The following is a 27953-nucleotide window of genomic DNA, read 5'->3' as shown; positions in this document are numbered from 1 at the left end:
GGAGATGATTGTGGACTTCAGGAAACAGCAGAGGGAACACCCCCCTATCCACATTGATGGGACAGTAGTGGAGAGGGTAGTAAGTTTTAAGTTCCTCGGCGTACACATCACAGACAAACTGAATTGGTCCACCCACACAGACAGCATCGTGAAGAAGGCGCAGCGCCTCTTCAACCTCAGGACGCTGAAGAAATTTGGCTTGTCACCAAAAGCACTCACAAACTTCTACAGATGCACAATCGAGAGCATCCTGTCGGGCTGTATCACCGCCTGGTACGGCAACTGCTCCGCCCACAACCGTAAGGCTCTCCAGAGGGTAGTGAGGTCTGCACAACGCATCACCGGGGGCAAACTACCTGCCCTCCAGGACACCTACACCACCCGATGTCACAGGAAGGCTAAAGATCATCAAGAACAACAACCACCCGAGCCACTGCCTGTTCACCCCGCTATCATTCAGAAGGCGAGGTCAGTACAGGTGCATCAAAGCTGGGACCGAGAGACTGAAAAACAGCTTCTATCTCAAGGCCATCAGACTGTTAAACAGCCACCACTAACATTGAGTGGCTGCTGCCAACACACTGACTCAACTCCAGCCACTTTAATAATGGGAATTGATGGGAAATGATGTAAAATATATCACTAGCCACTTTAAACAATGCTACCTAATATAATGTTTACATACCCTACATTATTCATCTCATATGTATATGTATATACTGTACTCTATATCATCTACTGCATCTTTATGTAATACATGTATCACTAGCCACTTTAACTATGCCACTTTGTTTACATACTCATCTCATATGTATATACTGCACTCAATACCATCTACTGTATCTTGCCTATGCCGCTCTGTACCATCACTCACTCATATATCTTTATGGACATATTCTTATCCCCTTACACTTGTGTCTATAAGGTAGTAGTTTTGGAATTGTTAGCTAGATTACTTGTTGGTTATTACTGCATTGTCGGAACTAGAAGCACAAGCATTTCGCTACACTTGCATTAACATCTGCTAACCATGTGTATGTGACAAATAAAATGTGATTTGATTTGATTTGATTCTGGGATAATGGTGTCGATGTGAGCCATTACCAGCCTTTCAAAGCACTTCATGGCTACAGATGTGAGTGCTACGGGTCAGCAGTCATTTAGGTAGGTTACCTTAGTGTTCTTGGGCACAGGGACTATTGTGGTCTGCTTAAAACATTTTGGTACTACAGACTTGGACAGGGAGAGGATGAAAATGTCAGTGAAGACACTTTGCCAGTTGGTCAGCGCATGCACGTTTTAGTGTTATTTGCCTCGAATCGAGCATAGAAGTAGTTTAGCTCGTCTGATAGGCTTGTGTCACTGGGCAGTTCTCAGCTGTGCTTCCCTTTGTAGTCTGTAATGGTTTGCAAGGCCTGCCACATCCGACGAGCGTCGGAGCCGGTGTAGTACGATTCGATCTTAGTCCTGTATTGATGCTTTGCCTGTTTGATGGTTCGTTGGAGGGCATAGCACGATTTCTTATAAGCTTCCGGGTTAGTGTCCCGCTCCTTGAAAGCAGCAGTTCTAGCCTTTAACTCAGTGCGGATTTTGCCTGTAATCCATGGCTTCTGGTTGGGGTATGTACGTACAGTCACTGTGGGGATGGCTTCGTCTATGCATTTATTGATGAAGCTAATGACTGATATATTGTACTCCTCAATGCGATCGGAAGAATCCCGGGAACATGTTCCAGTCTGTGCTAGCAAAACAGTCCTATAGCTTAGCATCTGCTTCATCTCATCACTTTGTTATTTACCGAGTCACTGTTTTCATTTTTGTTTGTAAGCAGGAATCAGGAGGATAGAATTATGGTCAGATTCGCCAAATGGAGGGCGAGGGAGAGTCTCTGTGTGAGTATATTTTTTATCCTCTAGTTGCACATTTAACATGCTGATAGAAATTTGGTAAAACGGATTTAAGTTTGCCTGCATTAAAGTCCCCGGCCACTAGGAGCGTTGCCTCTGGATGAGCGTTTTCCTGTTTGCTTATGGCGGAATACAGCTCATTGAGTGCGGTCTTAGTGCCAGCATTGGTCTGTGTTGGTATGTAAGACAGCTACAAAAAATACAGGTGAAAACTCTCTAGGTAGGCGAACAATACCTCGAGACTTCCTTAGATATCGTGCACCGGCTGTTATTTCCAAATATACATAGTCCGCCACCCCTTGTTGTACCAGATGCCTCTGTTCTATCCTGCCGATAGAGCGTATAACCAGCCAGCTGTATGTTGATAATGTCGTTGTTCAACCATGACTCCATAAAGCGTAAGATATTACAGTTTTTAATGTCCCGTTGGTAGTTTAATCTTCCTCGTAGGTCGTCGATTTTACTTAGCTTGTAGAACGGAAGGCAGTGGTTGTGTGCATGTATGCATAATATGTGTGTGTGGGACTCTGTTTGCATGCTTTAATAGAATGGTGAGCCAAGGCGCTCAACCACCCTGCGTCATGTTGCTAAGAACATGGAAAGTTGTTGATCTGAAATCAAGCATACTTTTTCTTCTTGCATGCATGACTTTGGGCAGGGAAACAATGATGATACAACCTGAACATTTATCTCCCTGACAAGGTTTTTTGCTCTCTGACAAGTGAAACCGTGTGCCATTTTAATTTATGTTAAACAACACCTGATTCTGATTACAAGTCATTAGAATCCAATACATACAGTAGTAATAATTGAACAAAGTAAAGGATAGACTACGAAGGACTGATTTATTTGTACTGAACTCACATCCCTTTGTTGTTTATCCCTTATTGTAGTTATAGATGGCCTGTGTGAGTAGTCAGGTGGGGAGGGTAGTGGTAGTGGCAGTGAAGAATGGTTAGTTTGGCTAGGTAGGTAGTGAAGAGGGTTAGTTAGTGCAGTGTTTCTCAACCTTTTTATACCAGGGACCGACAAGCTATGGCCCTCTTGTGTCAGGGACCGGCAAACTATACCTCTTCCTCATTTGGAGGACAACCTGCTAGCACTGTAGAACTGACTATATTAGTGTTCAGTTAATCATCTCAGGAACTGGCCAGGACCGGCCAGCAATGGGCCATGAACCAACGCTGGTCCACCGACCAGAAGTTGACAAACACTAAGTAAGTGAGTGGGACTGTGTCACACTGTCACACTGCCATGCCGTCAGGACTTTACCATGTCCCGTACGTTCTATTATCCCTCTTTCACAGTCTGAGTCAGAGTTGCAGAGATACCTGGGTTCTGTGAGCTGAAACACAGGAAGGAGTTAGAGTCAGTGTGTGTGTGTGTGTGTGTGTGTGTGTGTGTGTGTGTGTGTGTGTGTGTGTGTGTGTGTGTGTGTGTGTGTGTGTGTGTGTGTGTGTGTGTGTGTGTGTGTGTGTGTGTGTGTGTGTGTGTGTGTGTGTGTGTGTGTGTACAAAACATGATAAAATAGGTAAATAAAAGACTGTTTAGACCACATTTTCCTGATTGATGATCTCTGTGCAAATGTATTATAATTTTTCTTCTCTACGTGTGTCATTGACAGCATCTCACAATGAAAGCAGATGAGCTGATATGATGTACTTTCCATTTAGCTTTAGTATTTATGAAAATACATTCATGTCAGAAAGATATACAAAGAGATATAGAAAATCCAATAAATACTTTTGAGATGAGTTGACATACCTCAGGACATTTTCCCATCTTCTGACCTTTGGTTATAATGAAGTTGGTCATCACCACAAAAGATGAGTCTCCCTGAGGTACGAGAGAGAAAAGCCCCATTTACACCTGGTTCTAACTTGCGTCCTTTGTTCTTATCTTGTCCACATTCTGATTGTGCCCACATTTTCAGACAGTTGTAGACAATCAAAATACACATTGTGATCCGATTGTGATCAGATCATCCTGCCCACATCCAGAGGTAGTCAGATACGCATTGTGTCTGGATATCTTACAAGTGGAGACAGATCTGGACAGAAAAACTATTTAAATCTTCATTATTTAGCCCTCTGAAATCATTGACAGGTGGTAGCATTGACTGATTACATCAATATGTCTTACAATAAATAAATAAATATTATTTTGAAGAAATACCTGTGAAATAATTTGCATAAAGGAAGTAATCAGGAAATGCAGACACAGTGGAGAGATAACAGAAACATTTCTGGAAATGTGGGCACAATCATGTAGACAAGATCAGGACAAAGGACCCATGTTAGCACCATGTAAAAACAGGGCTAGAGACAGAGACGCAGAGAGATTATAATTGTATCTTTAAATGTGACAATCATACAGTTTCAAGCCGTTTGTTTTTCTTTAGTATTATAGCCACTATTGTTATTGTTGTCGCTGTTGTTTTCATAATTATTATTGTATCACTTCGCTTTGGCAACATTGACCTTGTTATGAAAGCATATCGAATTATTTGAATTTGACCTGCATACATAACGATCCTCCATCCATTCCCTATGGGAACAACAAGGTCTGCTTTCGGATATATTTTTACCTGTAAATGTCATCACATCAGAAGGTCATGAGGTGAAATCAATTGTCACTTAAAAAGTTATTACCTTTCACAGACCTGCAGGTCATCTCTCCATGTTATGTGACAAACCTTTTGTCGCTGTTGTTTTTGTAACAGATCAAAAGTCCCCGCCATGCAACAGAATTACTGAATTACATGAAGGTGCAGTCGAATAGCGCTGGTCCGAGGGACTTTTTCTTGTTCTAGTAATTGCATTTCTATGACCCTCGCTCTCCTGTTTCATTCTATTGGCCTTCTCTCGAGTCTCGACCAGGATGTCGTACATGTTAATGTAAACTAACTAATGTAGAGGCCATATGAAGCACAGGACATGTGGCCCTGAATTAATAAGGACTGGTACTGGAGCCTTCCTGCCTGGGTAACAGCATTAGATGGCATCAGGCCTAGGTTCAAATACTATTTGACGCCATTTAGCTATGCTTGATTGACACTTTATCTGTGCTTGATTGAGCTTCCCTGTTGCAATGGAATCAACAGCAAAGTCTAGCATCTCCAAAGTACAAACCCCAGCCACCGGACACTCCAGCCAGGCTAAAGTAAACACTCTTTCCCACCTGGACAAAAGAAACACTTGCGTGAGAATGCTGTTCCTTGGTGTCCACATCAACAAACTAGAATGGTCCAAACTAGAATGGTCCAAACACACCAAGACATTTGTGAAGAGGGCACGACAAAGCCTATTCCCACTCAAGAAACTAAAACGATTTGGCATGGGTCCTGAGATCCTCAAAGGGTTCTACAGCTGCAACATCGAGAGCATCATGACTGGTTGCATCACTGCCTGGTATGGCAATTGCTCGGCCTCTGACCGCAAGGCACTACAGTGGGTACTGCGTACAGCCCAGTACTACACTGGGGCTAAGCTGCTTGCCATCCAAGACCTCTACACCAGGTGGTGTCAGAGGAAGGCCCTAAAAATTGTCAAAGACCCCAGCCATCCCAGTCATAGAGTGTTCTCTCTACTACCGCATGGCAAGCAGTACCGGAGTGCCAAGTCTAGGACAAAAAGGCTTCTCAACAGTTTTTACCCCCAAGTCATAAGACTCCTGAACAGGTAATCAAATGGCTACCCGGACTATTTGCATTGTGTGCCCCCCCAACATCTATTTTACTCTGATGCTCCTCTCTGTTTATCATATATGCATAGTCACTGTAACTACACATTCATGTACAGTACATACTACCTCAATTGGGCCGACCAACCAGTGCTCCCGCACATTGGCTAACCGGGCTATCTGCATTGTGTCCTGCCACCCACCACCCACCAACCCCTCTTTTACGCTACTGCTACTCTCTGTTCATCATATATGCATTGTCACTTTAACCATATCTACATGTACATACTACCTCAAATCAGCCTGACTAACCGGTGTCTGTATGTAGCCTCGCTACTCTTATAGCCCCTCTACTGTATATAGCCTGTCTTTTTACTGTTGTTTATGTCTTTACTTACCTATTGTTCACCTAATACCTTTTTTTCACTATTGGTTAGAGCCTGTATGTAAGCATTTCACTGTAATTCGGCGCTGTTGTATTCGGCGCACATGACAAATAAACTTTGATTTGATTTGATATATTTTGATAACAGACAAGGTCATCTTCAGGTAGATAGATACCTTGAATAAGTTAACAGATACCATATATTATGACAATTTTTCTTAACTGACTTGCTTAGTTAAATAAAAGGTTAAATAAATAAATAACAGACAAGGTAATCTTCAGGTAAAGACCTTGAATAAGTTAACATATACCATATATTATGATAGCAGACAAGGTCATCTTCCGGTAAATACCTTGAATAGGCAAATAGATACTCATATAAGATCACAGGCTGTATAATCTTGTGTGTTTGACCTTCTTGCTGTTTTTGGTCATTGATCTCCAGTACTCCTAACCATCAGTCGAACTGGTTGGTTCTGAATTAAATAGACCCATCATGGCCACACCCCTCAGAGTAAACAGCCGTGTCTTCTTTGTATCTCTTTATTGCTTAGTCACGGTCAACATGAGCTGACTACACTTAGGCAAACAATGTCACTGTGTTTACAGAGACTCTTCTGCTTGTCTCTGTATTTGCCTAATGTGTGTGCAGGATCAGGATGTGTGCAAAGGAACCACTGATGAAAGTTAGGTACAGTTTCACTCTCACACCTGTGTGTTGACAATGATATCACGATACCACAGTTAATCTTCTTCACCTTCTTCATTTCCTCCTTCTTCTTCATTCTGTCAGACACCATCTGTCTGACTTCCCTGCATGAACCTCACTGTAGTACTTTATTACGCATTGGTATTGCACTAGTATTACAGCACACTGGTAGATGTACTGTGAGGCTCAGTTCCGAGAGGGTGTAATGATATGTGACCTTTCAGGTCATTCATTCAGTTTCTCATTCATTACAGTACTAGTGTTGTTCGTCAACACACACAGCCACCTGTTCAAGGAAGATATTAGCCAATGACCCACCTGTTCAGGGAAGACGTAGTCGACCATGTCCCAGACCCTCTCCTCTCCATCCACGTTGGTGTAGCCCACCCCTTTCATCTTCGTAAAGACAGAACTCACGGCCGTGTCTGTCGACTGGTAGCCTTTCTCATAGATAAACACCCAACTGGATGGAGTAGAGGACACAGAGGATACCATAAATCAGTCAATAGATCAATCAAATGTATTTATAAACGCCCAAACAGTTGTCTCAAAGTGCTTTACAGTAACTCGGCCTAGACCCTAAAAAAGCAAGCAGAAGCACAGTGGTGAGGGAAAAGTCTCTAGCAATCAGAAACCTTGAGAGGAACCAGGCTCATACAGTACTAGTGATTTCAGCATCTGAGATATGAAACCACAGGCAAGGGCAAAGATCCAAAGTATTGCCAGCATTTCTAGACAACCGTTTTCAAATGATGCCAACAGCTACAGTATAGGTCAAGGTTACAGTACAGTACTGTATGTGTCATACATGTATGATGTGTTGTATGACTAATCTAGTTAATGTAAGTTCAATCAGTAAGGCTGGTCTTAGTGCATCTTCTCACATTAAACTTTGTTTGAGTAGTACATTCACATTGACGCTTTTATCATGGGAACTTTATATTTGTCATTATTAATAATGGTCTCATCGTCATCAGATTGAGCAGATGTGACGTGGTAGGTGGCAGTGACGTGCAGAGCTTCAAACCTGTCTCATTATTGATTGTTTGAAATTGTAATTTAGCAATCAATTAAAAGAAGGAAGAAAACTTAAAGAGATACCAGACTTAGAGAATTGCATTAGGTTAACCCGTTCCATAATTAAAGTGACAGTGCTGGGAAGAGGAAGGGACCTGAAGGATATAGCAGCGGGAAGTAGTTTGGGGGTGGGAGTGCTGCGCTCGTTTGAGGGTGGGGGGTAGGGGTGCAGGGGAAAAAAAACATTTTGCCCGCGCTATAGACGGCTGTATCGGTCCGCTAATACAGGACTATTAAAGGTCCAGTGCACTACTTTTGTGAGAGAACGTTTTTTTCTCCCAAAAATATTTGTGCTAAAAATAAATAAACATTCTGATTTTTCAGGGGGTGCTGCAGCATGCTCAGCACCTCTACTTCCCACGGCTATGCGGAAACAATTTATCTATCAATTAACAATATTCTTGAGAGATCGTGGACAGTAGACGGGTTCTTTACCCTATTCTTAAACACCACAGGGCCAGAAAGTGCGCCTGGTGTTGGACAAGCTCTACATTAACAACCAGCTCTTCAGGGCCTCCAAGATAACAACCTGGTTGTGAGTAACCCTGCGATGCTGAGCCAGTCATTCCAAATTAGGCCTACAACAGGACATCCCTATTTTGTTTATCTCTCTCCCTCATGACGAGCAACCCCATGATGCCAGTCATCCAATATGCTGTAATAGAAATAAGGCCATGCTCAGAAGAAAAAAAAGTGTCCTCCCTCATAACCGCCACTGACATTTATAGATTAAGTTATGTGGAAAAAGGCACTTCTGTCATGGGCAAAGAAATTCAAAAGGGTTGATGATATGAATTAATAATAATTTTGAGCAAAATGTGCAAACTGTCCAAACAGATCCGCAAGGAAGGTGGATCCTTTTGAATATGCAATTGAACGATAAACATATTTGGATAATTAATCTACATGGTCCAAATAATGTTGATCCACACTTAAAAAAAATATTTCTAACAATCTATTGAGCTCACAAGCAACAAACAATCCTATTATTATGGTGGGAGATTATAACATGGTTTTAAGTACTTCAATGGACCATAAAGGAAATCACACTACAAACTATCACCCTTTATGCACTTAAGGAGATAACAAATATTATGGGCACATTAGACCTGGTGGATACATGGAGGCTAACAAACCCGAACCTAGTGAGATATACTGTACATGGAGGAGGCTTAATCAATATTATTATATTATATTATCATTATTATTAATCAAGCTAGTTTCCTTCTCACTGGCACCAAAAGTTTAAAAAAATAAAAAATAAAGTGTTGATAGGAGACAGAATGCGATCGAACCATATTCTAATTGGCCTCCACATAACTCTTACAGAATTTCCACTTGGTAGGGATATTGGAAATGAAATCAAAGTCTACTGGAGGACAATTTGCTCTTAACTAATACAAAATATTTTAGAACTGACCTTTTCCTGCACGACATAGGCACATCCGATCCCCTTATTGTATGGGACACTTTGAAATGTACCTTTAGAGGCCAATTAATTCAATATTCATCTTTAAAACAAAAGCAGCTTCGGTTAAAAGAGATAAGACTAACAAAGGAAATAGAGGAACTAACAGGACAGGTAGATAGCAATAAAGAAAACTGTACTATAGAGGAAAAACAAAAAAAACTGGAGGGATTTATTTAAGAACGATCAAGTGTAAATGTATTACAAAAATAAAGCGAACTGGATGGAAAATAGTGAAAAATGCATGATATTTTTCTTGAATCTCCATCGTAGAAATGCAACCAAAAATAATTTAGTCATCCATGATTCACCAAATTATAAGAGTAAGCTAAATATTTGAAGCATATGTTTTCTTTCCAGTCTCCACTGAAGGATGTTTAATTGTAAGGATTTTTTTCCCTAATAATAATTATAATGTAAAATTATCAATTGTACAGCAAGGCCAATTTACAGAGGAGGGACTTCTTGAGGCAATTAAACCCTTTCAGTCTGGAAAAACCCCAGGGCTTGATGGCATACCAGTAGAGGTATATCAAACCTTTTGTATGTACCTTATTAGCATGTTTTAACTACTCCTATAAAAATGGTAGACTATGAAGGTAAGAAGGTCTGATTTCACTATTAATGGGACCCAGGTGGTAAGTATAAAGATCCAGTCCATTTAAACAACTGGAGGCCTCTTACACTTCAGTGTTTGATGCAAAAGTACTTGTGAAATGCATAACGCATAGAATTACTTATTTTGCACATCTTCATAGTGTGCAAAAAATACCATAAACCTTATCTTGCAGTGTGATTTAATTTGAAACTTTTCTTCAACAATGTGCATCATACAGAGGTGATTTAGTCAACTAAAGACGGTTTAGTAAATAAACTGAGACATATATAAAACAGTCTGCTCTTTATAACTCACATTGTTGAAGAAAAGTTTCAAATCACACTGCCAGATTATAATGATGTTTATGGTCATTTTTGCACAATTATTTTAGTACTATCTTCACACAGACTGATGTATAGGACTCTCTCACAGCAGTGAGAATTAGGCAGAAACACAGTAATCCCAACGCAAGCTGGCTATCATCAGGTGATGTTGAATTAAGGTACGGTTAAAAGGACAATCAGCAGTTGCTACATCCATAATTAATGATATGTGCCCATTGATTATTGAAGAATATAACTTATAAATTCCTCATGGGCTTAGTTCAACTGTCGTACCCCATCAGAACCCAAAATACAAGGTTGTTTTACGCCAAAGTTTGTAAACAATGTAAATGTAAACAAACCCTATATAGCCTCAAAACATGGTTAAAACTATCATTTTGATATCATGGATGGTCAGACCTTGTATCCATAGGTCTGTGTATGAATTTGAGAGTGGTTACATTTCTCCAGCCCCGTCCCTCAGCTTTTTACTGAATCAGAGGCGGGGAGGATGCTTTGTTACTGTTTCCACTGCTGATTGCCGCCTTAAAAAGTGCCTTTGGGTGATATTAAGTATTATATCAGTGCAGGGTGATGCAAACCAAATTCCAAAGGTTGAGTACTGAATGACAACCTATTCCCTAAATAGTGCACTACTTTTGACCAGGGCCCATGGGGTTTTTTCAGACTCCAAGGGAGTGAATGCATAGAATGTTAAGAGGTGGGACGGAAGGTATGGAATGTATGACAATGAAATTATTACATAGTGTTACATGCACATTTATCTGCACACACGGGTGAATACACCTTAACTATATACCAGGTTATTAACCTATTTGGGTTCGTATTGAGCTTGAAGGCTGAGTCTGACATGCCTGTCACTCAATCAATCAAATTTTATTTATATAGCCCTTCGTACATCAGCTGATATCTCAAAGTGCTGTACACACACTGTATCTCTGTGTAGATGATAAGTAAGGGACTTCCTTGGACAGCCTTTTTAATAGTAGCATTATCTGTCTGTCTGTCTTTCTCAACCTACCTTCTCCAGAATGATGGACACCAGCTTGTGAGCAAGAGAATTAACAGGTAGGTAGATGATGTCATAGGGCTATACGTACGTACGCTGGTATAATATAAAAGGACAAATAAAACAAGTACAGATGTTATATAAATGACATATAAAGTAATAACCCCCTGGCATCAAGCCCCAGAGACAGGATGTTACACACATCTACAACTCCCTGCCACTGCCTTACAGCTAAAGTCACAAGTGTCGCACACACACACACACACACACACACACACACACACACACACACAGCGTTGTTTGGCTGTAATTCAACTTGAAAGAATTAAAGAACCTGGTACGTTTCAACTGGATGTTTCCGTCAGGTTATGACTACAAATCCTATCGCTGTTGTTGTTTCTGAATGATAATTAAAGTCCACATAGAGAGAAACGTAAGAACAGCCACATTAGAAGAAACCAAAGCGTGAAATGAGGAAAAGCATTTTCCACTAGAACAATCTAAGGAATATCTGTATCTGTTCTGTGTCCCAAGGCCTGGCTGAGAGAGAGAGAGAGAGAGAGAGAGAGAGAGAGAGAGAGAGAGAGAGAGAGAGAGAGAGAGAGAGAGAGAGAAAGAGAGAGGGAGATAGAGAGAGAGAGAGAGAGAGAGAGAGAGAGAGAGAGAGAGAGAGAGAGAGAGAGAGAGAGAGAGAGAGAGAGAGAGAGAGAGAGAGAGAGAGAGAGAGAGAGAGAGAGAGAGAGAGAGAGAGAGAGAGAGAGAGAGAGAGAGAGAGAGAGAGAGAGAGAGAGAGAGAGAGAGAGAGAGAGAGAGAGAGAGAGAGAGACCGACAAAGTCAGACAGACCATGCGACAGATCTTTTGATGTGTGATTGGCTTTGTGGTTCTTGCTGAGCACACTGTGTTTTTCAGACAGATTTCTTTTGAGTCGCCCTACTTCTATTAAGGCCCATAGCCGTCTGATCCTGTGTGGCTCAGTTCGTAGTTCTCAGTTCTCAGTTCACTTGCAACGCCAGGGTTGTGGGCTTGATTCCCACTGGAGACCAGTACGAAAATGTATGCATTCACTACTGTATGTCGCTCTGGATAGATGCCAATTTATGCTTGATCCGAAAATATTGCCGGGGGCACCGTATGGATGGTGCGACACAATTGCAGAGCCTCCGGAGGCATGCAGAGGTCAAATTGAGCTCCATGCCGTGCAAAACCCAAATCTTGTAACATTGCTGAGAGCTCTGCATAACTCCGCTTTGACATGATTGGTTGACGGTAGGTGGGGGTGGGAGGTCCTATATAAACACAAACCCACTTCCTTGACAACTTCCTCCACAACAGCTCAAAGCCAGTAGGGCTCTGATTAAGAGAGTCCTGGACAGGTTCCTAATCACCCCCCAACCCCAGACAGCACACATAACACACACAGTTTGGACAAGCACAGGGTCAAGCTGCAGTGCAGCGTCCCTGGATGGAGAGCATGTTCTGGGGTTAAGGGCCTTGCTCAAGGGCCCAACGGTAGGGGAATGTCTTTAGGATGTAAAGAAAGAACAAATTTATGAGGTATTATAATTCTGGTATGACTGAATCTGCCAAGCGGAGCGCATTTAAGTTTCTCTAATGTGTTTTCAACAGAGAATGAACTTTCGAAATTTCACATGCCTTTCTGGCATTATCTCAAGGAGGAAAATCTCTGAGAAATAGCAGTGTAGCTGTGAGTTTACCCATGTTTGATTGTTATCTGTGTGAGCATATGCCTCAGCCTGTTCATGTCCTGTAGCTCCTAAAGTCCAGATGCCTGAAGATGTATACAGACACACAAAACACACACACACACACACACACACACACGCATATACACACACAAAGTGTAAACAAATCCTTTGTTTTGTTGAGACATAACACAGTCCGTCTTCTGGTGCATCTCCAGTAAGAAAGTACAAAGTACAGCATGAAAGTCCAAAGAATTCATCCTCCTTCCACAACACTGATTCATCACACTATTTGCAAACCTACATGTGGTAGCAAGTCTGCAAGCTAAGGAGAGGATTGGTCCAATGTGACTATCTATGTGAACAAGTTTCCCAATATGCAGTAATGTTGCATTACCCAAGACTGGTGATAAGAGGGATGTCTTCAGCTGCAGCTAATCTCTAGCTCCTTGCTCCTTATATGCTCACAGTATACAATATAACATGCCAGCTGCTGTTCCATCATTCTTCACTATTCCTCCAGATAATTCATTCAGCTGCCACCACAGCCAGTCACAACAAGAAGGTTCCTGTTTACATCTATTCATCCTGTATGCAAAAAGGGAATAGTATGTATAAGCTGGAAGTAGAAACCTATAGTTCAAGTCAGAAGTGTACATACACTTAGGTTGGAGTCATTAAAACTATTTTTTCAACCACTCCACAAATTTCTTGATAACAAACTATAGTTTTGGTAAGTCGGTTAGAACATCTACTTTGTGCATGACACAAGTCATTTTTCCTAACAATTGTTTACAGAAAGATTATTTCACTTATAATTTACTGTATCACAATTCCTGTGGGTCAGAGGTTTACATACACTAAGTTGACTGTGCCTTTGAAATGCTTGGAAAATTCCAGAAAATGATGTCATAGCTTTAGAAGCTTCTGACAGGCTCATTTACATCATTCATGTCAATTGGAGGTGTACCTGTGGATGTATTTCAAGGCCTACCTTCAAACTCAGTGCCTCTTTGCTTGACGTCATGGGAAAATCAAAAGAAATCAGCTAAGAGCTCAGAAAAAACATTGTAGATCTCCACAAGTCTGGTTTAACCTTGGGAGCAATTTACAAACGCCTAGAGGCACCATGTTCATCTGTACAAACAATAGTACGCAAGTATAAACACCATTTGACCACACAGCCATCATACCGCTCAGGAAGTAGACGTGTTCGGTCTCCTAGAGATGAACGTACTTTGGTGTGAAAAGTGCAAATAAATCCCAGAACAACAGCAAAGGAGCTTGTGAAGATGCTGGAGGAAACGGGTACAAAAGTATCTATATCCACAGTAAAACAAGTCCTATATCGACATAACGTGAAAGGCCGCTCAGCAAGGAAGATGCCACTGCTCCAAAACCGTCATACAAAAGCCAGACTACGGTCTAAACTTTACATGGGGACAAAGATTGTAGAGAAATGTCCTTCTGGTCTGATGAAACAAAAATAGAACTGTTTGGCCATAATGACCATCGTTATGTTTGGAGGAAAAGGGGGGATGCTTGCAAGCTGAAGAACACCATCCCAACCGTGAAGCGCGGGGGTGGAAGCATCATGTTGTGGGGGTGCTTTGCTGCAGGAGGGAATGGTGCACTTCACAAAATAGATGGCATCACGAGGTAAGAAAATGATGTGGATATATTGAAGCAAAATCTCAAGACATCAGTCAGGAAGTTAAAGCTTGGTCGCAAATGGGTCTTCCAAATGGACAATGACCCCAAACATACTTCCAAAGTTGTGGCAAAATGGCTTAAGGACAACAAAGTCAAGGTATTGGAATGGCTATCACAAAGCCCTGACCTCAATCCCATAGAAAATTTGTGGGCAGAACTGAAAAAGCGTGTGAAAGCAAGGAGGCCTACAAACCTGACTCAGTTACACCAGCTCTGTCAGGAGGATTGGGCCAAAATTCACCCAAATTATTGTGGGAAGCTTGTGGAAGGCTACCCGAAATGTTTGGCCCAAGTTAAACTATTTAAAGGCAATGCTACCTAATACTAATTGAGTGTATGTAAACTTCTGACCCACTGGGAATGTGATGAAAGAAAGAAAAGCTGAATAAATTATTCTCTCTACTTATATTCTGACATTTGACATTCTTAAAATAAAGTGGTGATCCTAACTAACCTAAAATAGGGAATCTTTTACTTGAATTAAACACCAGGAATTGTGAAAAACTGAGGTTAAATGTATTAGGCTAAGGTGTATGTAAACTTCTGACTTCAATTGTTAGTGTTATTGTTTATTAGTTTACTCCAATTAGGAGAAGGGTGGTAGGGTTTGCGGGGAATAATAAAGGAAGGTATATTCAAAAAGAAGTGTATGTGCATATGTATGTGTATGTATGTATGTATATATATGTGTGTATATGTATGAATGTTTATATGTGTACAGAGTGGGCTCCAAAATTACTGCCACTTCTGACTGGCAATGCACAAACATTACTTTAAAAAATATCAACAATATAACTATAGAATGTAAACTCAATATACCAACATGTGAGAAATACTGTTATTTATTAATGTTTCAATGGAACCCACCAAAATAATTTATTGATTTAATAAAAAAATAATGTCCTCCAAATCAAGGTTTCACAATTAATGGCACCCTTACATATTATTGTAAATAACATCTACCAAGATTAAACCAGGAATTAAATTCCATTTATTTAAGTTGATCTAAGTCTTCGGGAACTATATTGAGCCAGTACATCACTTCCTGTTTCACTAGGGTATAAAAATGAGGTAACACGCATGCAATATCCCTTTGTCATCCAACATCATGAAGAAAACAAAAGAACTAGCAGTTCAAAAGGACAGATATTCATAGACCTTTATAAATCTGGTAATGGCTACAAGAAGATCCACAAACGTTTGAATATACCATTGAGCACTGTCAGGGCAATTATAAAAAATTCAAAAGATATGGAACAGTTGAAAACCCCAGGATAGGGAGGAGGATGGTGAGAGAAGAAACAAGAATCAATGTGAAAGAATTACAGTCCTTGGTGGGTCAGTGATGTTTTGGGGCTGTTTTAATTCCAGAGGTCCAGGGGCACTGGTTAAGATTGATGACATAATGAATTCCACCAAGTATCAGGCAATTTTGGCTGACAATCTGGTTGCCTCTGCCAGAAGGCTGGGACTTGGCCGTAGGTGGACTTTCCAACATGACAATGACCCAAAACATACCTCAAGATCCACACAGAAATGGTTCTGTGACAACAAAATGTCTGTCGCCGGACCTCAATCCAATCGAAAACTTGTGAGCTTAATTGAAGACGGCAGTTGATAAGCGCAAACCTAAGAATGTGAAGGATCTTGAAAGGATCTGCTTAGAGGAATGGTCCAAAATCCCTCCAAATGTGTTCCTTGTCAAACATTACAGGAAAGGACTCCAGAGGTGGTTTCACTAAGTACTAAATGAGGAGTGCCAATAATTATGAAACCTTGTTTTGGTAAAATGTATTTTGCATTAAATAATTGTATGATTTTGGTGGCTTCCATTGAAGCATTAATAAAGTACAGTAATTTCTCACATGTTGGTATTTTGAGTTTCTCTGTAATTATATTGTTTATATTTTTTAAAATGTATTATTTGTGCATTGCCAGTCAGGGGTGCCAGTAATTTTGCAGGTTAGTAGTTGGAACAGCCACAAAGTCATAAAATCTGATTTTAAACCTAACCTTAACCCTAACCGTACCACATAGCTAGCCCTTATGCCTCATCCTAACCTTAAATAGCCCTAACTTTAACCACACTGCTAACCCTAATGCCTAACCCGAACCTTAAATTAAGACCAAAAAGCAACCCAATAAATCGTTTTTTACAATTCAGTAAATTTGGGATTTGCAGCTGAAAATCACTCAGTTCTGCCTAAAGAACAAGACTCGTCCCAATAAATGTCAACCTAGTTAAGAGGCATTAGCAGAAAACAAACATTTGTATTACCATTTGAACATCTATTGCAGGATAAATTAATGTTAGAGTTTACATAGCTGGCCATAAATGGATGTTGCATTTTACTTTATGGGTTGGTTATGTAGACTATTTCTAACCTATTGCATTCTAGTGCAGATTCTAATATGATCAGGCTAAAAACTCTACCAGATTTTAAGTCATTCCAATTCCTTAATCTTCAAAAACAAGACTTTGAAATGTGGAAATACAGATTAGCCAAATTGCTATACCTAAGCATAACCCCAAAACTAAAGACTAATTAGCCTACTCTATTGTTTATGATTTTGCTGTCATAGACGACTGATTGGTCTCATTGCTTTGAGTTAAAAAATAAATAGGCTTTTATGCTTGATCCGAAAATATGGTTGGAGGCACCATATGGACGGTAATGATGTCGTTGCAGAGCCTCCGAGGCATGCAGAGGCCAAATTGAGCTCCATACCACATTGCTGTGCTCCTCCAAAAAAAATGTACAATGTGGAGGGTTCTGTATAGCTCCACACTGACATGATTGGTTGACGGTAGGTATTTGTAATTGTCTTTATTATGGATCCCCATTAGCTGCTTCCTGAGATCCGGCAAAAATAAGGCAGTTACACAACATTAATATCTGATTTCACAACACACTAAGTGTGTGCCCTCAGGCCGTTACTCCATTACCACATATCTACAAAACAAAATTCATGTGTATGCGTGTATAGTCGCTCTGGATAAGAGCGTCTGCTAAATGACTTAAATGTAAATGTAAATGTAGTTGCACACACTGTACATAGATTTTTCTATTGTGTTATTGACTGTACATTTGTTTATGTGTAACTCTGTGTTGTTATTTTGTCGCACTGCTTTGCTTTATCTTGGCCAGGTCGCAATTGTCCAGATACGGGAGAATTGTCATCAACTACACTAATTAGCATAGCGCAACGGTCAAAAAATATTACTAGAAAATATCCATATTCATGAAATCACAAGTGAAATATAGTGAAACACAGCTTAGCCTTTTGTCAACCACCCTGTCATCTCAGATTTTGAAATTATGCTTTACAGCCAAAGCAAGACAAGCGTTTGTGTATCGATAGCCGAGCATAGCATTATGTCCAGCTAGCAGCAGGAAGCTTGGTCATGAAAATCCGAAAAGCAATCAAATTATAACCGTTTGCCTTTGATGATCTTTGGATGTTTTCACTGACGAGACTCCCAGTTAGACAGCAAATGTTCCTTTTGTTCCATAAAGATGATTTTTATACCCAAAATTCCTCTGTTTGTTTGTCACGTTATGTTGAGAAATCCACCGGAAATAGCGGTCACGACAAAAAATCTTATTATATCCATAATATGGACAGAAACATGGCAAACGTTTTTTATAATCAATCCTCAAGGTGTTTTTCAAATATCTATTCGATAATATATCAACCGGGACAATTGGCTTTTCAGTAGGAGCGAGAGGAAAAAATGACTACCTCTGTCTTTTACACAAGATTCACTCAGAGAGCCCTCAGCTGGCCACTTACGCAATGTAGTCATTTACGCTCATTCTTCAACATAAAGGCGTGAAACTACTTCACAATGCTGTAGACACCTTAGGGAATACGTAGAAAAAGGAATCTGGTTGATATCCCTTTCAGTGGCCAATCAAAACATGAGTCACTTCCTGTGCATAGGAACACAACAGTTTCAAAACATGAGTCATGCTTCCTGATTTTTGGGAACGTTATTTTTCCAAAAATAAAAATAGTGCCCCCTAGTTTCAAGAGGATATAAATAAAGGTGAAATAAAAAAATGTAAATTAAAAACAGTGCGTATGTTATGATGTGTGTATATGCATGTGTCTGTGCCTATGTTTGTGTAGCTTCATAGTCCCCGCTGTTCAATAAGGTGTATTTTTATCAGTTTTTTAAATCTGATTGTACTTCTTGCATCAGTTACCTGATGTGGAATAGAGTTCCATGAAGTCATGGCTCTATGTAGTACTGTGCGACCTCCCATAGTCTGTTCTGGACTTGGGAACTGTGAAGATACCTCTGGTGGCATGTATTGTGGGGTATACATGGGTGTCTGAGCTGTGTGCTAGTTGTTTAAACAGACAGCTCGGTGCTTTCAACATGTCAATACCTTTCACAAGTAGTGATGAAGTCAATCTCTCCTCCACTTTGAGCCAGGAGAGTTTGACATGCATATTATTCATGTTTGCTCTCTGTGTACATCCAAGGGCCAGCCGTGCTGCCCTGTTCTGAGCAAATTGCAATTTTCCTAAGTCCCTCTTTGTGCCACCTGACCACACGACTGAAAAGTAGTCCAGGTGCGACAAAACTGGAGCCTGTAGGACCTGCCTTGTTGATAGTGTTGTTAAGAAGATGAAGCAGCACTTTATTATGGACAGACTTCTCCCTATCTTATCTACTGTAGCAATATGTTTTGATCACGACAGTTTACAATCCAGGGTGACTCCAAGCAGTTTAGTCACCTCAAATTGCTCAGTTTCCACATTTTGTTTTTTGAAGTTTTAGTTAAGGTTTAGGGTTTATTGAATTTTCGCAAAAGGAAGCGACGCAGAGGACGAAGAGCCGGATGCCTCGTCCGGACCCACAGAAAACAACTAGGAAAGCTGCCGTTACCATCAATATTACTCGCCAACGTGCAATCATTGGACAATAAACTAGACGAGGTAAGATCATGAATATCCTACCAACGGGACACAAAAAACTGTAATATCCTATGCCTCGTGGAATCGTGGTTGAATGACGACATGGTTATTTAGCTAGCGGGATACACGCTGCACCGGCAGGATAGAACAGCACACAGACGAGGGAGGGCCGGTCTGTGAATATTTGTAAACAACAGCTGGTGCACGAAATCTAAGGAAGTCTCTAGATTTTGCTCGCCTGAAGTTGAGTATATTGTGATAAACTGCAGGCCACACTACTTGCCTAGGGAGTTCTCAGCTATACTTTTCGTGGCTGTTAATTTACCACCACAGACAGATGCTGGCACTAAGACAGCACTCAGTCAGCTGTATAAGGAAATAGGCAAACAGGAAACCACTCACCCAGAGGCGGCACTCCTAGTGGCCGGTGACTTTAATGAAGGGAAACTTAAATCAGTTCTACCAAATCTCTATCAACATGTTAAATGTGCAACCAGAGGAAAACAAATTATAGATCACCTGTACTCCACACAGAGACACGTACAAAGCTCTCCCTCGCCCTCCATTTGGTAAATCCGACCACAGCTCTATCCTCGGAAGCACCAGTGACTCGGTCTATAAAAAAAATGGTCAGATGAAGCAGATGCTAAACTACAGGACTGCTTTGTTATCACAGACTGGACAGACAAGTTCTGGGATTCTTCTGATGACATTGAGGAATACACCACATCAGTCACTGGCTTTATCAATAAGTGCATTGAGGACGTCGTCCCCACAGTGACTGTACGTACATACCCCAACCAGAAGCCATGGATTACAGGCAACATTCGCACTGAGCTAAAGGGTAGAGCTGCCACTTTCAAGGTGCTGGACCCGGATGCTTACAAGAAATCCCGCTATGCCCTGCGACAAACCATCAAACAGGCAATGCGTGAATACAGGGCTAAGATTGAATCATACTACACCGGCTCAGACGTTCGTCGGATGTGGCAGGGCTTGCAAACTATTACAGACTACAAAGAGAAGCACAGTGACACGAAGCACAGTGACACGAGCCTACCAGACGAGCTAAATCACTTCTATGCTCGCTTCGAGGCAAGCAACACTGAGGCATGCATGAGAGCATCAGCTGTTCCAGACGACTGTGTGATCACGCTCTCCGTAGCCGACGTGAGTAAGACCTTTAAACAGGTCAACATACACAGGGCTGCGGGGCCAGGCGGATTACCAGGACGTGTGCTCCGGGCATGTGCTGACCAACTGGCAGGAGTCTTCACTGACATTTTCAACATGTCCCTGATTGAGTCTGTAATACCAACATACTTCAAGCAGACCACCATAGTCCCTGTGCCCAAGAACACAAAGGCAACCTGCCTAAATGACTAAAGACCTGTAGGACTCACATCCTTAGCAATGAAGTGCTTAGAAAGGCTTGTAATGGCTTACATCAACACCATTATCCCAGAAACCCTAGACCCACTCCAATTTGCATACCACCCAAACAGATCCACAGATGATGCAATCTCTATTGCACTCCACACTGCCCTTTCCCACCTGGACAAAGGGGACACCAATGTGAGAATGCTGTTCATTGACTACAGCTCAGCGTTCAACACCATAATACCCTCAAAGCTCATCACCAAGCTAAGGATCCTGGGACTAAACACCTACCTCTGCAACTGGATCCTGGACTTCCTGACAGGCCGCCCCCAGTTGGTGAGGGTAGGTAGCAACACATCTGCCACGCTGATCCTCAACACTGGAGCTCCCCAGGGGTGCGTACTCAGTCCCCTCCTGTACTCCCTGTTCACCCACGACTGCATGGCCAGGCACGACTCCAAAACCATCATTAACGAAGAGACAACCTTTAGGGAGGAGGTCAGAGACCTGGGCAGGTGGTGCCAGAATAACAACCTATCCCTCAATGTAACCAAGAATAAGGAGATGATTGTGGACTACAGGAAAAGGAGCACCGAGCACGTCCCCATTCTCGTCGACGGGGCTGTAGTGGAGCAGGTTGAGAGCTTCAAATTCCTTGGTATCCACATCAACAACAAACTAGATTGGTCCAAACATACCAAGACAGTCGTGAAGAGGGCACGACAAAGCCTATTTCCCCTCAGGACCTCTACAGGTGGTGTCAGAGGAAGGCCCTAAAAATTGTCAAAGACCCCAGCCACCCCAGTCATAGACTGTTCTCTCTACTACCACATGGCAAGCGGTACCGGAATGCCAAGTCTAGGTCTAGAACATGAATTCGAGAAAAAGATGTTTGTTTTTAACACAGTAGCTGCATATCATTAGATATGCACTTGTAGAACTAGCTTTTTTTTATTACGGAAACTATATCATTTTCTAATTTATTCTATTTTATTCAATGATATTGTTGTTACAAAATACATTTTTGTTGACTGTGATTAGGGCATGGGAATATAAGAGCATCTGCTTGGGTAAATTAACAAACTAGGCATGCAAAGCTCACTGCATGATCCTCAAACCAAAGACTGGCCAAACTCATATTTCTAAAAGTGATTTAAAAAGGTACTGTAGATTGACTGTATAGCCTAATAAGGTATTTTTTGTTTAATTATTATTTAAGTAAGGGATAAATGCCTTGGAAATAATGGACAGCGCAATAATGACTTTTCCTTTTTGTCTATCTATTGTAGGCAGGCCTGCATTCTTTTATCCATGCTTTGGAGGTGTGTAAATCCCCCTCTATGACATTTACATTTACATTTAAGTCATTTAGCAGACGCTCTTATCCAGAGCTATGATGTAGGCTACATGTGTCCATGCCCATCAGGAAATTACATGAGAATTGTGGTGAATACCGGTTAACATTGTATTTAGAAGTTATTTTCCTTTAATAATTGCTTGTTTGCCATTTCCCATTTTTAAAACCAAAATCCCTCCGTAGGCTACCCTTACCTTAGGCCTAATTTAATGAAGGCTGGTTCAACACCAACATGTCGAGCCTATTATATATATCCTAGTGATTTAATGATATCATTACATTTTACATAAATGTATTGTTGTTGTTGATAAAAATGAACAGATAGCTTGTTTAAAAAAATATATATATATTTGATTAAAACCAAAATTAGAGTAATTCACAATGTCCTGGTTTTATGATAAGAACGTCCATGTACAGTGCATTAGGAAAGTATTCAGACCACTTGACTTTATCCACATCTTGTTAGGTTACAGCCTTATTCTAAAATGGATTAAATTGTTTTATCCCTCATCATCCCCCTTCCCGGGACCACCCATACGTAGAATGTATGCACACATGACTGTAAGTCGCTTTGGATAAAAGCGTCAGCTAAATGGCATATATTATTATTATTATTATTATCAATCTACACACAATAAAATAAAATACTGAAATATCACATTTATTTAAGTATTCAGACCCTTTACTCAGTACTTTGTTAAAGCCCCTTTGGCAGCGATTACAGGCTCGAGTTTTCTTGGGTATGATGGTACAAGTTTGGCACACATGTATTTGGGGAGTTTCTCCCATTCCTCTCTGCAGATCCTCTCAAGCTCTGTCCAGTTGGATGGGGAGCGGTGCTGCACAGTTATTTTCAGGTTTCTCCAGGAATGTTTGATCAGGTTCAAATTCGGGCTCTGGCTGGGCCACTCAAGGACATTCAGAGACTTGTCCCGAAGCACCCTGCGTTGTCTTGGCTGTGTGCTTAGGGTCATTGTCCTGTTGGAAGGTGAACCTTCGTCTCAGTATGAGATCCTGAGCACTCTGGAGCAGGTTTTCATCAAGGATCTCTCTGTACTTTGCTCCGTTAATCTTTGTCTCATTCCTGACTAGTCTCCCAGTGCCTGCTGCCGAAAAATGTTTTGGTACGCTTACCCAGATCTGTGCCTCGACACAATCTTGTCTCGGAGCTCTACGGATAATTCCTTTGTCCTCAGTGCTTCGATTTTGCTCTGACATGCGCTGTCAAATGTGGGACCTTATATAGACAGGTGTTTGCCTTTCCAAATCATGTCCAATCAATTGAATTTACCACAGGTGGACTCCAATCAAGTTGTAGAAACATCTCAAGGATGATCAATGGAAACAGGATGCAACTGAGCTCAATTTCGAGTCTCAAAGCAAAGGGTCTGAATACTTATGTAAATAAGTTTTCACTTTGTCATTATTGATTATTGTGTGTAGATTGCTGAGATAAATTTAAAAAAAAATTTTTTTAGAACAAGGCTGTAACTTGACAAAATGTGGAAAAAGTCAAGGGGTCTGATTTTATTCCGAAGGGAAAAGTATAACGGTGAGTGGATATTCTCCCTTTCTCTTTATATTGGATATTTGTGAAAAGTTTGGATGTGCTTAGTCTGCCTTGTTTTAATACCCTATTATATGCCCATAGGGATCAATGATGGTGTCAGTAAGTCTATTTAGACATAGCCGATTTAAAACAAGTTGTTGTTTTGTTTTGTTTAGAATTTGAGAATGATTTGCTCTGTTTTTAGGCCTTATCAATAATTCATTTTATCTTGCTTATTGACACCGTTTGGCATGTCCATGCTCAGCCATAATTCAATATACAGTAGGGCGAGCCCCTATATCAGTGACAATGCTATGTAGGCTATATATTTCTACATTGAAGCTAAGCAATTATTTAGAACAATGTTGACTGCAAACAGGTTCAAGTTAACATATTTTGCAAAGATGGGATGGGTCTACATTTTGTTATTTCATTTCTGTAAGCTGTTGAACAAACTATAACGGGACTAACATTTGAATTGGAGTTGTATCCATGGCAATACATACATAAAATATCATAAATACACAAAGTGAAGCAACCACATATTGTCCAGTGAGGGGCGAAGCCTCAACACACCCACAACTGGTTTAGTCATTAAAACCCAGCCCTTTCACACCACCACCAGCAAGCACTTGTAAAGATCATTTTTTAATGTGAAGATTGCAAAAATATTTCTGACACACCCCTGAACCTATAGTGCCACCGCCAGCGCTTATATGTATGATTGTGTTAGGTTTGTTAATCGATTACAAATTACATGACCCTCCCTGGGCTAAATAAAAAAATACGAAACCCTCCCCCAGACTGAAATTGAAAAAAACATGACCCTCCCCCATTTTCCTCCGGGTAACAATTGTGTCAATTTCAGCCACTCCCTTACCTCCAAACGTTTATCCAAGTTGGATCATCTGTGGAGGCTGATAGCAGTCGCAACATTGGAAGACATAGCGTGGACTGTAGCCTACGAAAACCTATTCCTGCTCTTTTTCTGTAATCCATCAAACTCATTTCGTGTGTCATCATAGTGGTCTCTGACTTGTGGTCAGACTTGCTCAGGCGGAACAAACTTAAACATGCATTTTTTTCAATGCTGATTTGAATGTCAGTGAGAAAACAGAAAGGTGTCAATTAATTTTTTCGCAAACATGCTTTCTGAAATTTAAAGTAATGCTAGAAGTAATCTGATTACAATTTTTGTGCTAGTAATGTAACAGATTAGAATATAAAAAAATTGTAATGGACATGTAATGGACATGTAATCCGTTACTCCACCAACCCTGGTCATTAAACTCATTAGACTCATCACCCTAAATATCAAACCTGAATTAGCCCAGATACCACTAGATCCATCCGCAAGAAAGTTCCATACATACATCCTGTATGCCAAAAAATAGTTATATTTGCATTATGAAGTCATCACCCTTAAATATGGTGGTGCTCTAAAGGTTTTGTATCATTTCAGCCAGTAGTTTTGAAAGTAGCGCTCACAAGCAAAAACTGTCCGTGAAAATTGTGCACAATTGTGTGCTATATCATCCATATTGTATATGTTATGTATACATTTTTGCTTTGCGATTTGTACTATACGTTACGAATTTGTCAGTGCTCAAGATCCCAGACAGCATCTTTAAATATCACTTTCTAATTTGGTCAGATATCTCGTGATATCTGTAGCATTTTACTTTGTAGTGCTTTACATTGTAAAGATCTCCACTACACACATTTTGACATTTCAACAAACAAGCCATTGAATGTAAATAATGAAAGCTGGGTCATGCATTTTGCAGTCGAGAAATGACTCAGTCTTGCTGAAACTTGCAACAGACAAGCTCACACACTAACTCACATGCTCACCATGCTCCACTCCATGTTTGCATGCCTGTAGAGTCCCGGTAAATAACAGAATCCTTTAAAAGAGTCTTACCCGATGATGTAAGCCAGGACCCCCAGCTGAATCAATCGGCACACGACCCCCACTCTCCTGTTCCGCACCAGCACCTGGCGGGGGGTCTCATACTTGAAGAAGAAGTCAGAGAGGGCATTGGTGATGTAGCTGTTCATCTTGCTGCTCCGTGAGAGACAGGAGGGTCTCTCCATCCCGCTGGCACCCTGACCCTGCCTCTCTCTCTCTCTGTCTCTCACACCTTTTCTCTATTACCTATTTGTCTTCTTCAGTCTCACTTACCCAACAGCTGACATGTTTCAGGAGCTGTGTTAGACTTCCTCCTCTCTCTCTCTTTCTTTCTCCCTCTCTGACTCTCCTCACAGTCAAGTTTCTTCCTGTCGCCCTTACCTCTCAAACACACCCTCTCATTCCCTCTCTTTCGCTCTCTACTCTACTTTCTCTTTCTCTCTCCTTCCCGCTCTCCAAAACAAACAAATACTATATCATCTTGCTGTACACCAAGGTGTTACTGTTCTACAGTCAAAAAACGACTTCTTCACTTAGCTACTGATCAGATCATTCGACATCTGTCACAGACATAATACACATTACATCCTTCTCACACCATGCAATCATTTCCCCCTGACACTGTCTTCCTGTGTGGTGCACAGAGATAGCACAGACATATGCTTGACCTAAACTTAGGCTACAAAACAGTTCCCTATACATGTATAATGCATGTGGGTGTTTTGTTTAAAATATTTTGTTTTATTCACGCAATTCAGAGTTCTATTGTATTTTGCCATGTGAATGAAGTAGATGAACTTGGACTTCATGTTGCCTGCTTCTTTAGCTTTCCAATACAGATGTTTCAAATAGTATTGTGTTTATTTTTGGTAGGGGTAGCCTACACAAGGTATGAGGAAGAATCAAAAATTACTTAATAAATAACAGATTGAATAAAATGCAATTAGATTGTATTAATAAATATTACATTCTGTTAATCTGTTTGATTAACACATAACCATTAAAGTAATATAATTCAGTTACTTGTATGTCGCTTAGGGATGAGTTCAACACAACAACGCACCACGAGGGTGTTACTAATTTGAATTTTAAAAAGGGGGCCTCCCGGGTCCCGCAGTGGTCTAGGGCACTGCATCGCAGTGCTAACTGTGCCACCAGAGACTCTGGGTTCGCTCCCAGGCTCTGTCGCAGCCGGCCGCGACCAGGAGGTCCGTGGGGCGACGCACAATTGGCCTAGCGTCGTCAAGGTTAGGGAGGGTTTGGCCGATAGGGATATCCTTGTCTCATCGCGCACCAGCGACTCCTGTGGCAGGCCGGGCGCAGTGCACGCTAACCAAGGTCGCCAGGCGCACGGTGTCCTCCGACACATTGGTGCGGCTGGCTTCCGGGTTGGATGGCGCTGTGTTAAGAAGCAGTGCGGCTTGGTTGGGTTGTGTTTCGGAGGACGGCATAGCTTTTGACCTTCGTCTCTCCAGAGCCCGTACGGGAGTTGTAGCGATGAGACAAGATAGTAATTACTAACAATTGGATACCACGAAATGGAAAACAGAAAACATCTCTGCACACTCCCAGTCAAAATTGCAGTTTGTATTTTTGCATTTTGCCTCCAACACCTTCACAAATCGGTTTTGCGTGTGCGGTAGATTCTGCCTATTATCATGCTATTTTGAATTAAACTAGAATTTCAGAACTCATATCTCTGTCCAGCAATGGAAAGTATCTCTTACAGTACATTAGTTATCTATCCCAAATGTTTGAATAGCAAATAAGCAAGCATTTAAAACGTCAAAACCACACATTTGCATAGTCACTTTAATAACTCTACCTACATGTACATAATTACCTTGACACCGGTGCCCCCTGTACATTGACACGTTGACTCTGTACCGGTACCCCCTGTACATAGCTCCGCTATTGTTATTTACTACTGCTCTTTCATTATTTCTTATTCTTATCTCTTACTTTTGGGGGGATTTTCTTAAAACTGCATTGTTGGTTAAGGGCTTGTAAATAAGCATTTCACTGTAAAGTCTACACCTGTTGTATTCAACATGTGACAAGTACAATTTGCTTTGATTTGAAATTTAGCCCTGTTTTTCTGTGGTTGGTTTAGGTACCATATTTAGCTAGTGCTCTGATCTCCCTGTTTCCATCAGATCGTGTCACTCCTACGCGACACTCGTCGTGCTATCTGACGTGAGACAATGCTAATCTCCCATGATTTTGGAAT

At 41.0% G+C, this 27953-nt stretch overlaps 1 protein-coding gene across 3 annotated transcripts in view; it reads right to left on the bottom strand.

Moving 5' to 3' along the window:
• LOC118391014 (P2X purinoceptor 1) overlaps positions 1-26331 on the bottom strand; it is a 48817-nt gene extending 22486 nt beyond the window's left edge. Inside the window, exons 1-4 of one of the 3 annotated variants that reach the window (XR_004827065.2) lie at positions 25736-26330; positions 7001-7145; positions 3672-3743; positions 3180-3252 (exon numbers count right to left, since the gene is read on the bottom strand). Coding sequence is in view for 2 of the 3 variants with exons in the window: in XM_035781919.2 (XP_035637812.1) it covers positions 3180-3252; positions 3672-3743; positions 7001-7145; positions 25736-25908 (463 nt within the window). In the remaining variant the exon portion in view is untranslated. Of the gene's footprint in view, positions 1-3179; positions 3253-3671; positions 3744-7000; positions 7146-25735 lie in introns of all 3 variants that reach the window. The other 2 variants (XM_035781919.2, XM_035781920.2) reach the window with 2 other exon arrangements.
• Between the last annotated feature and the right edge of the window lie 1622 nt (positions 26332-27953).

The sequence above is a fragment of the Oncorhynchus keta genome, chromosome 12 (genome assembly GCF_023373465.1).
Source record: "Oncorhynchus keta strain PuntledgeMale-10-30-2019 chromosome 12, Oket_V2, whole genome shotgun sequence".
NCBI classification, from domain to species: domain Eukaryota; kingdom Metazoa; phylum Chordata; class Actinopteri; order Salmoniformes; family Salmonidae; genus Oncorhynchus; species Oncorhynchus keta.
The sequence above is the reverse complement of the archived record's forward strand: the minus strand, read 5'-3'. Positions and strand labels throughout refer to the sequence as shown.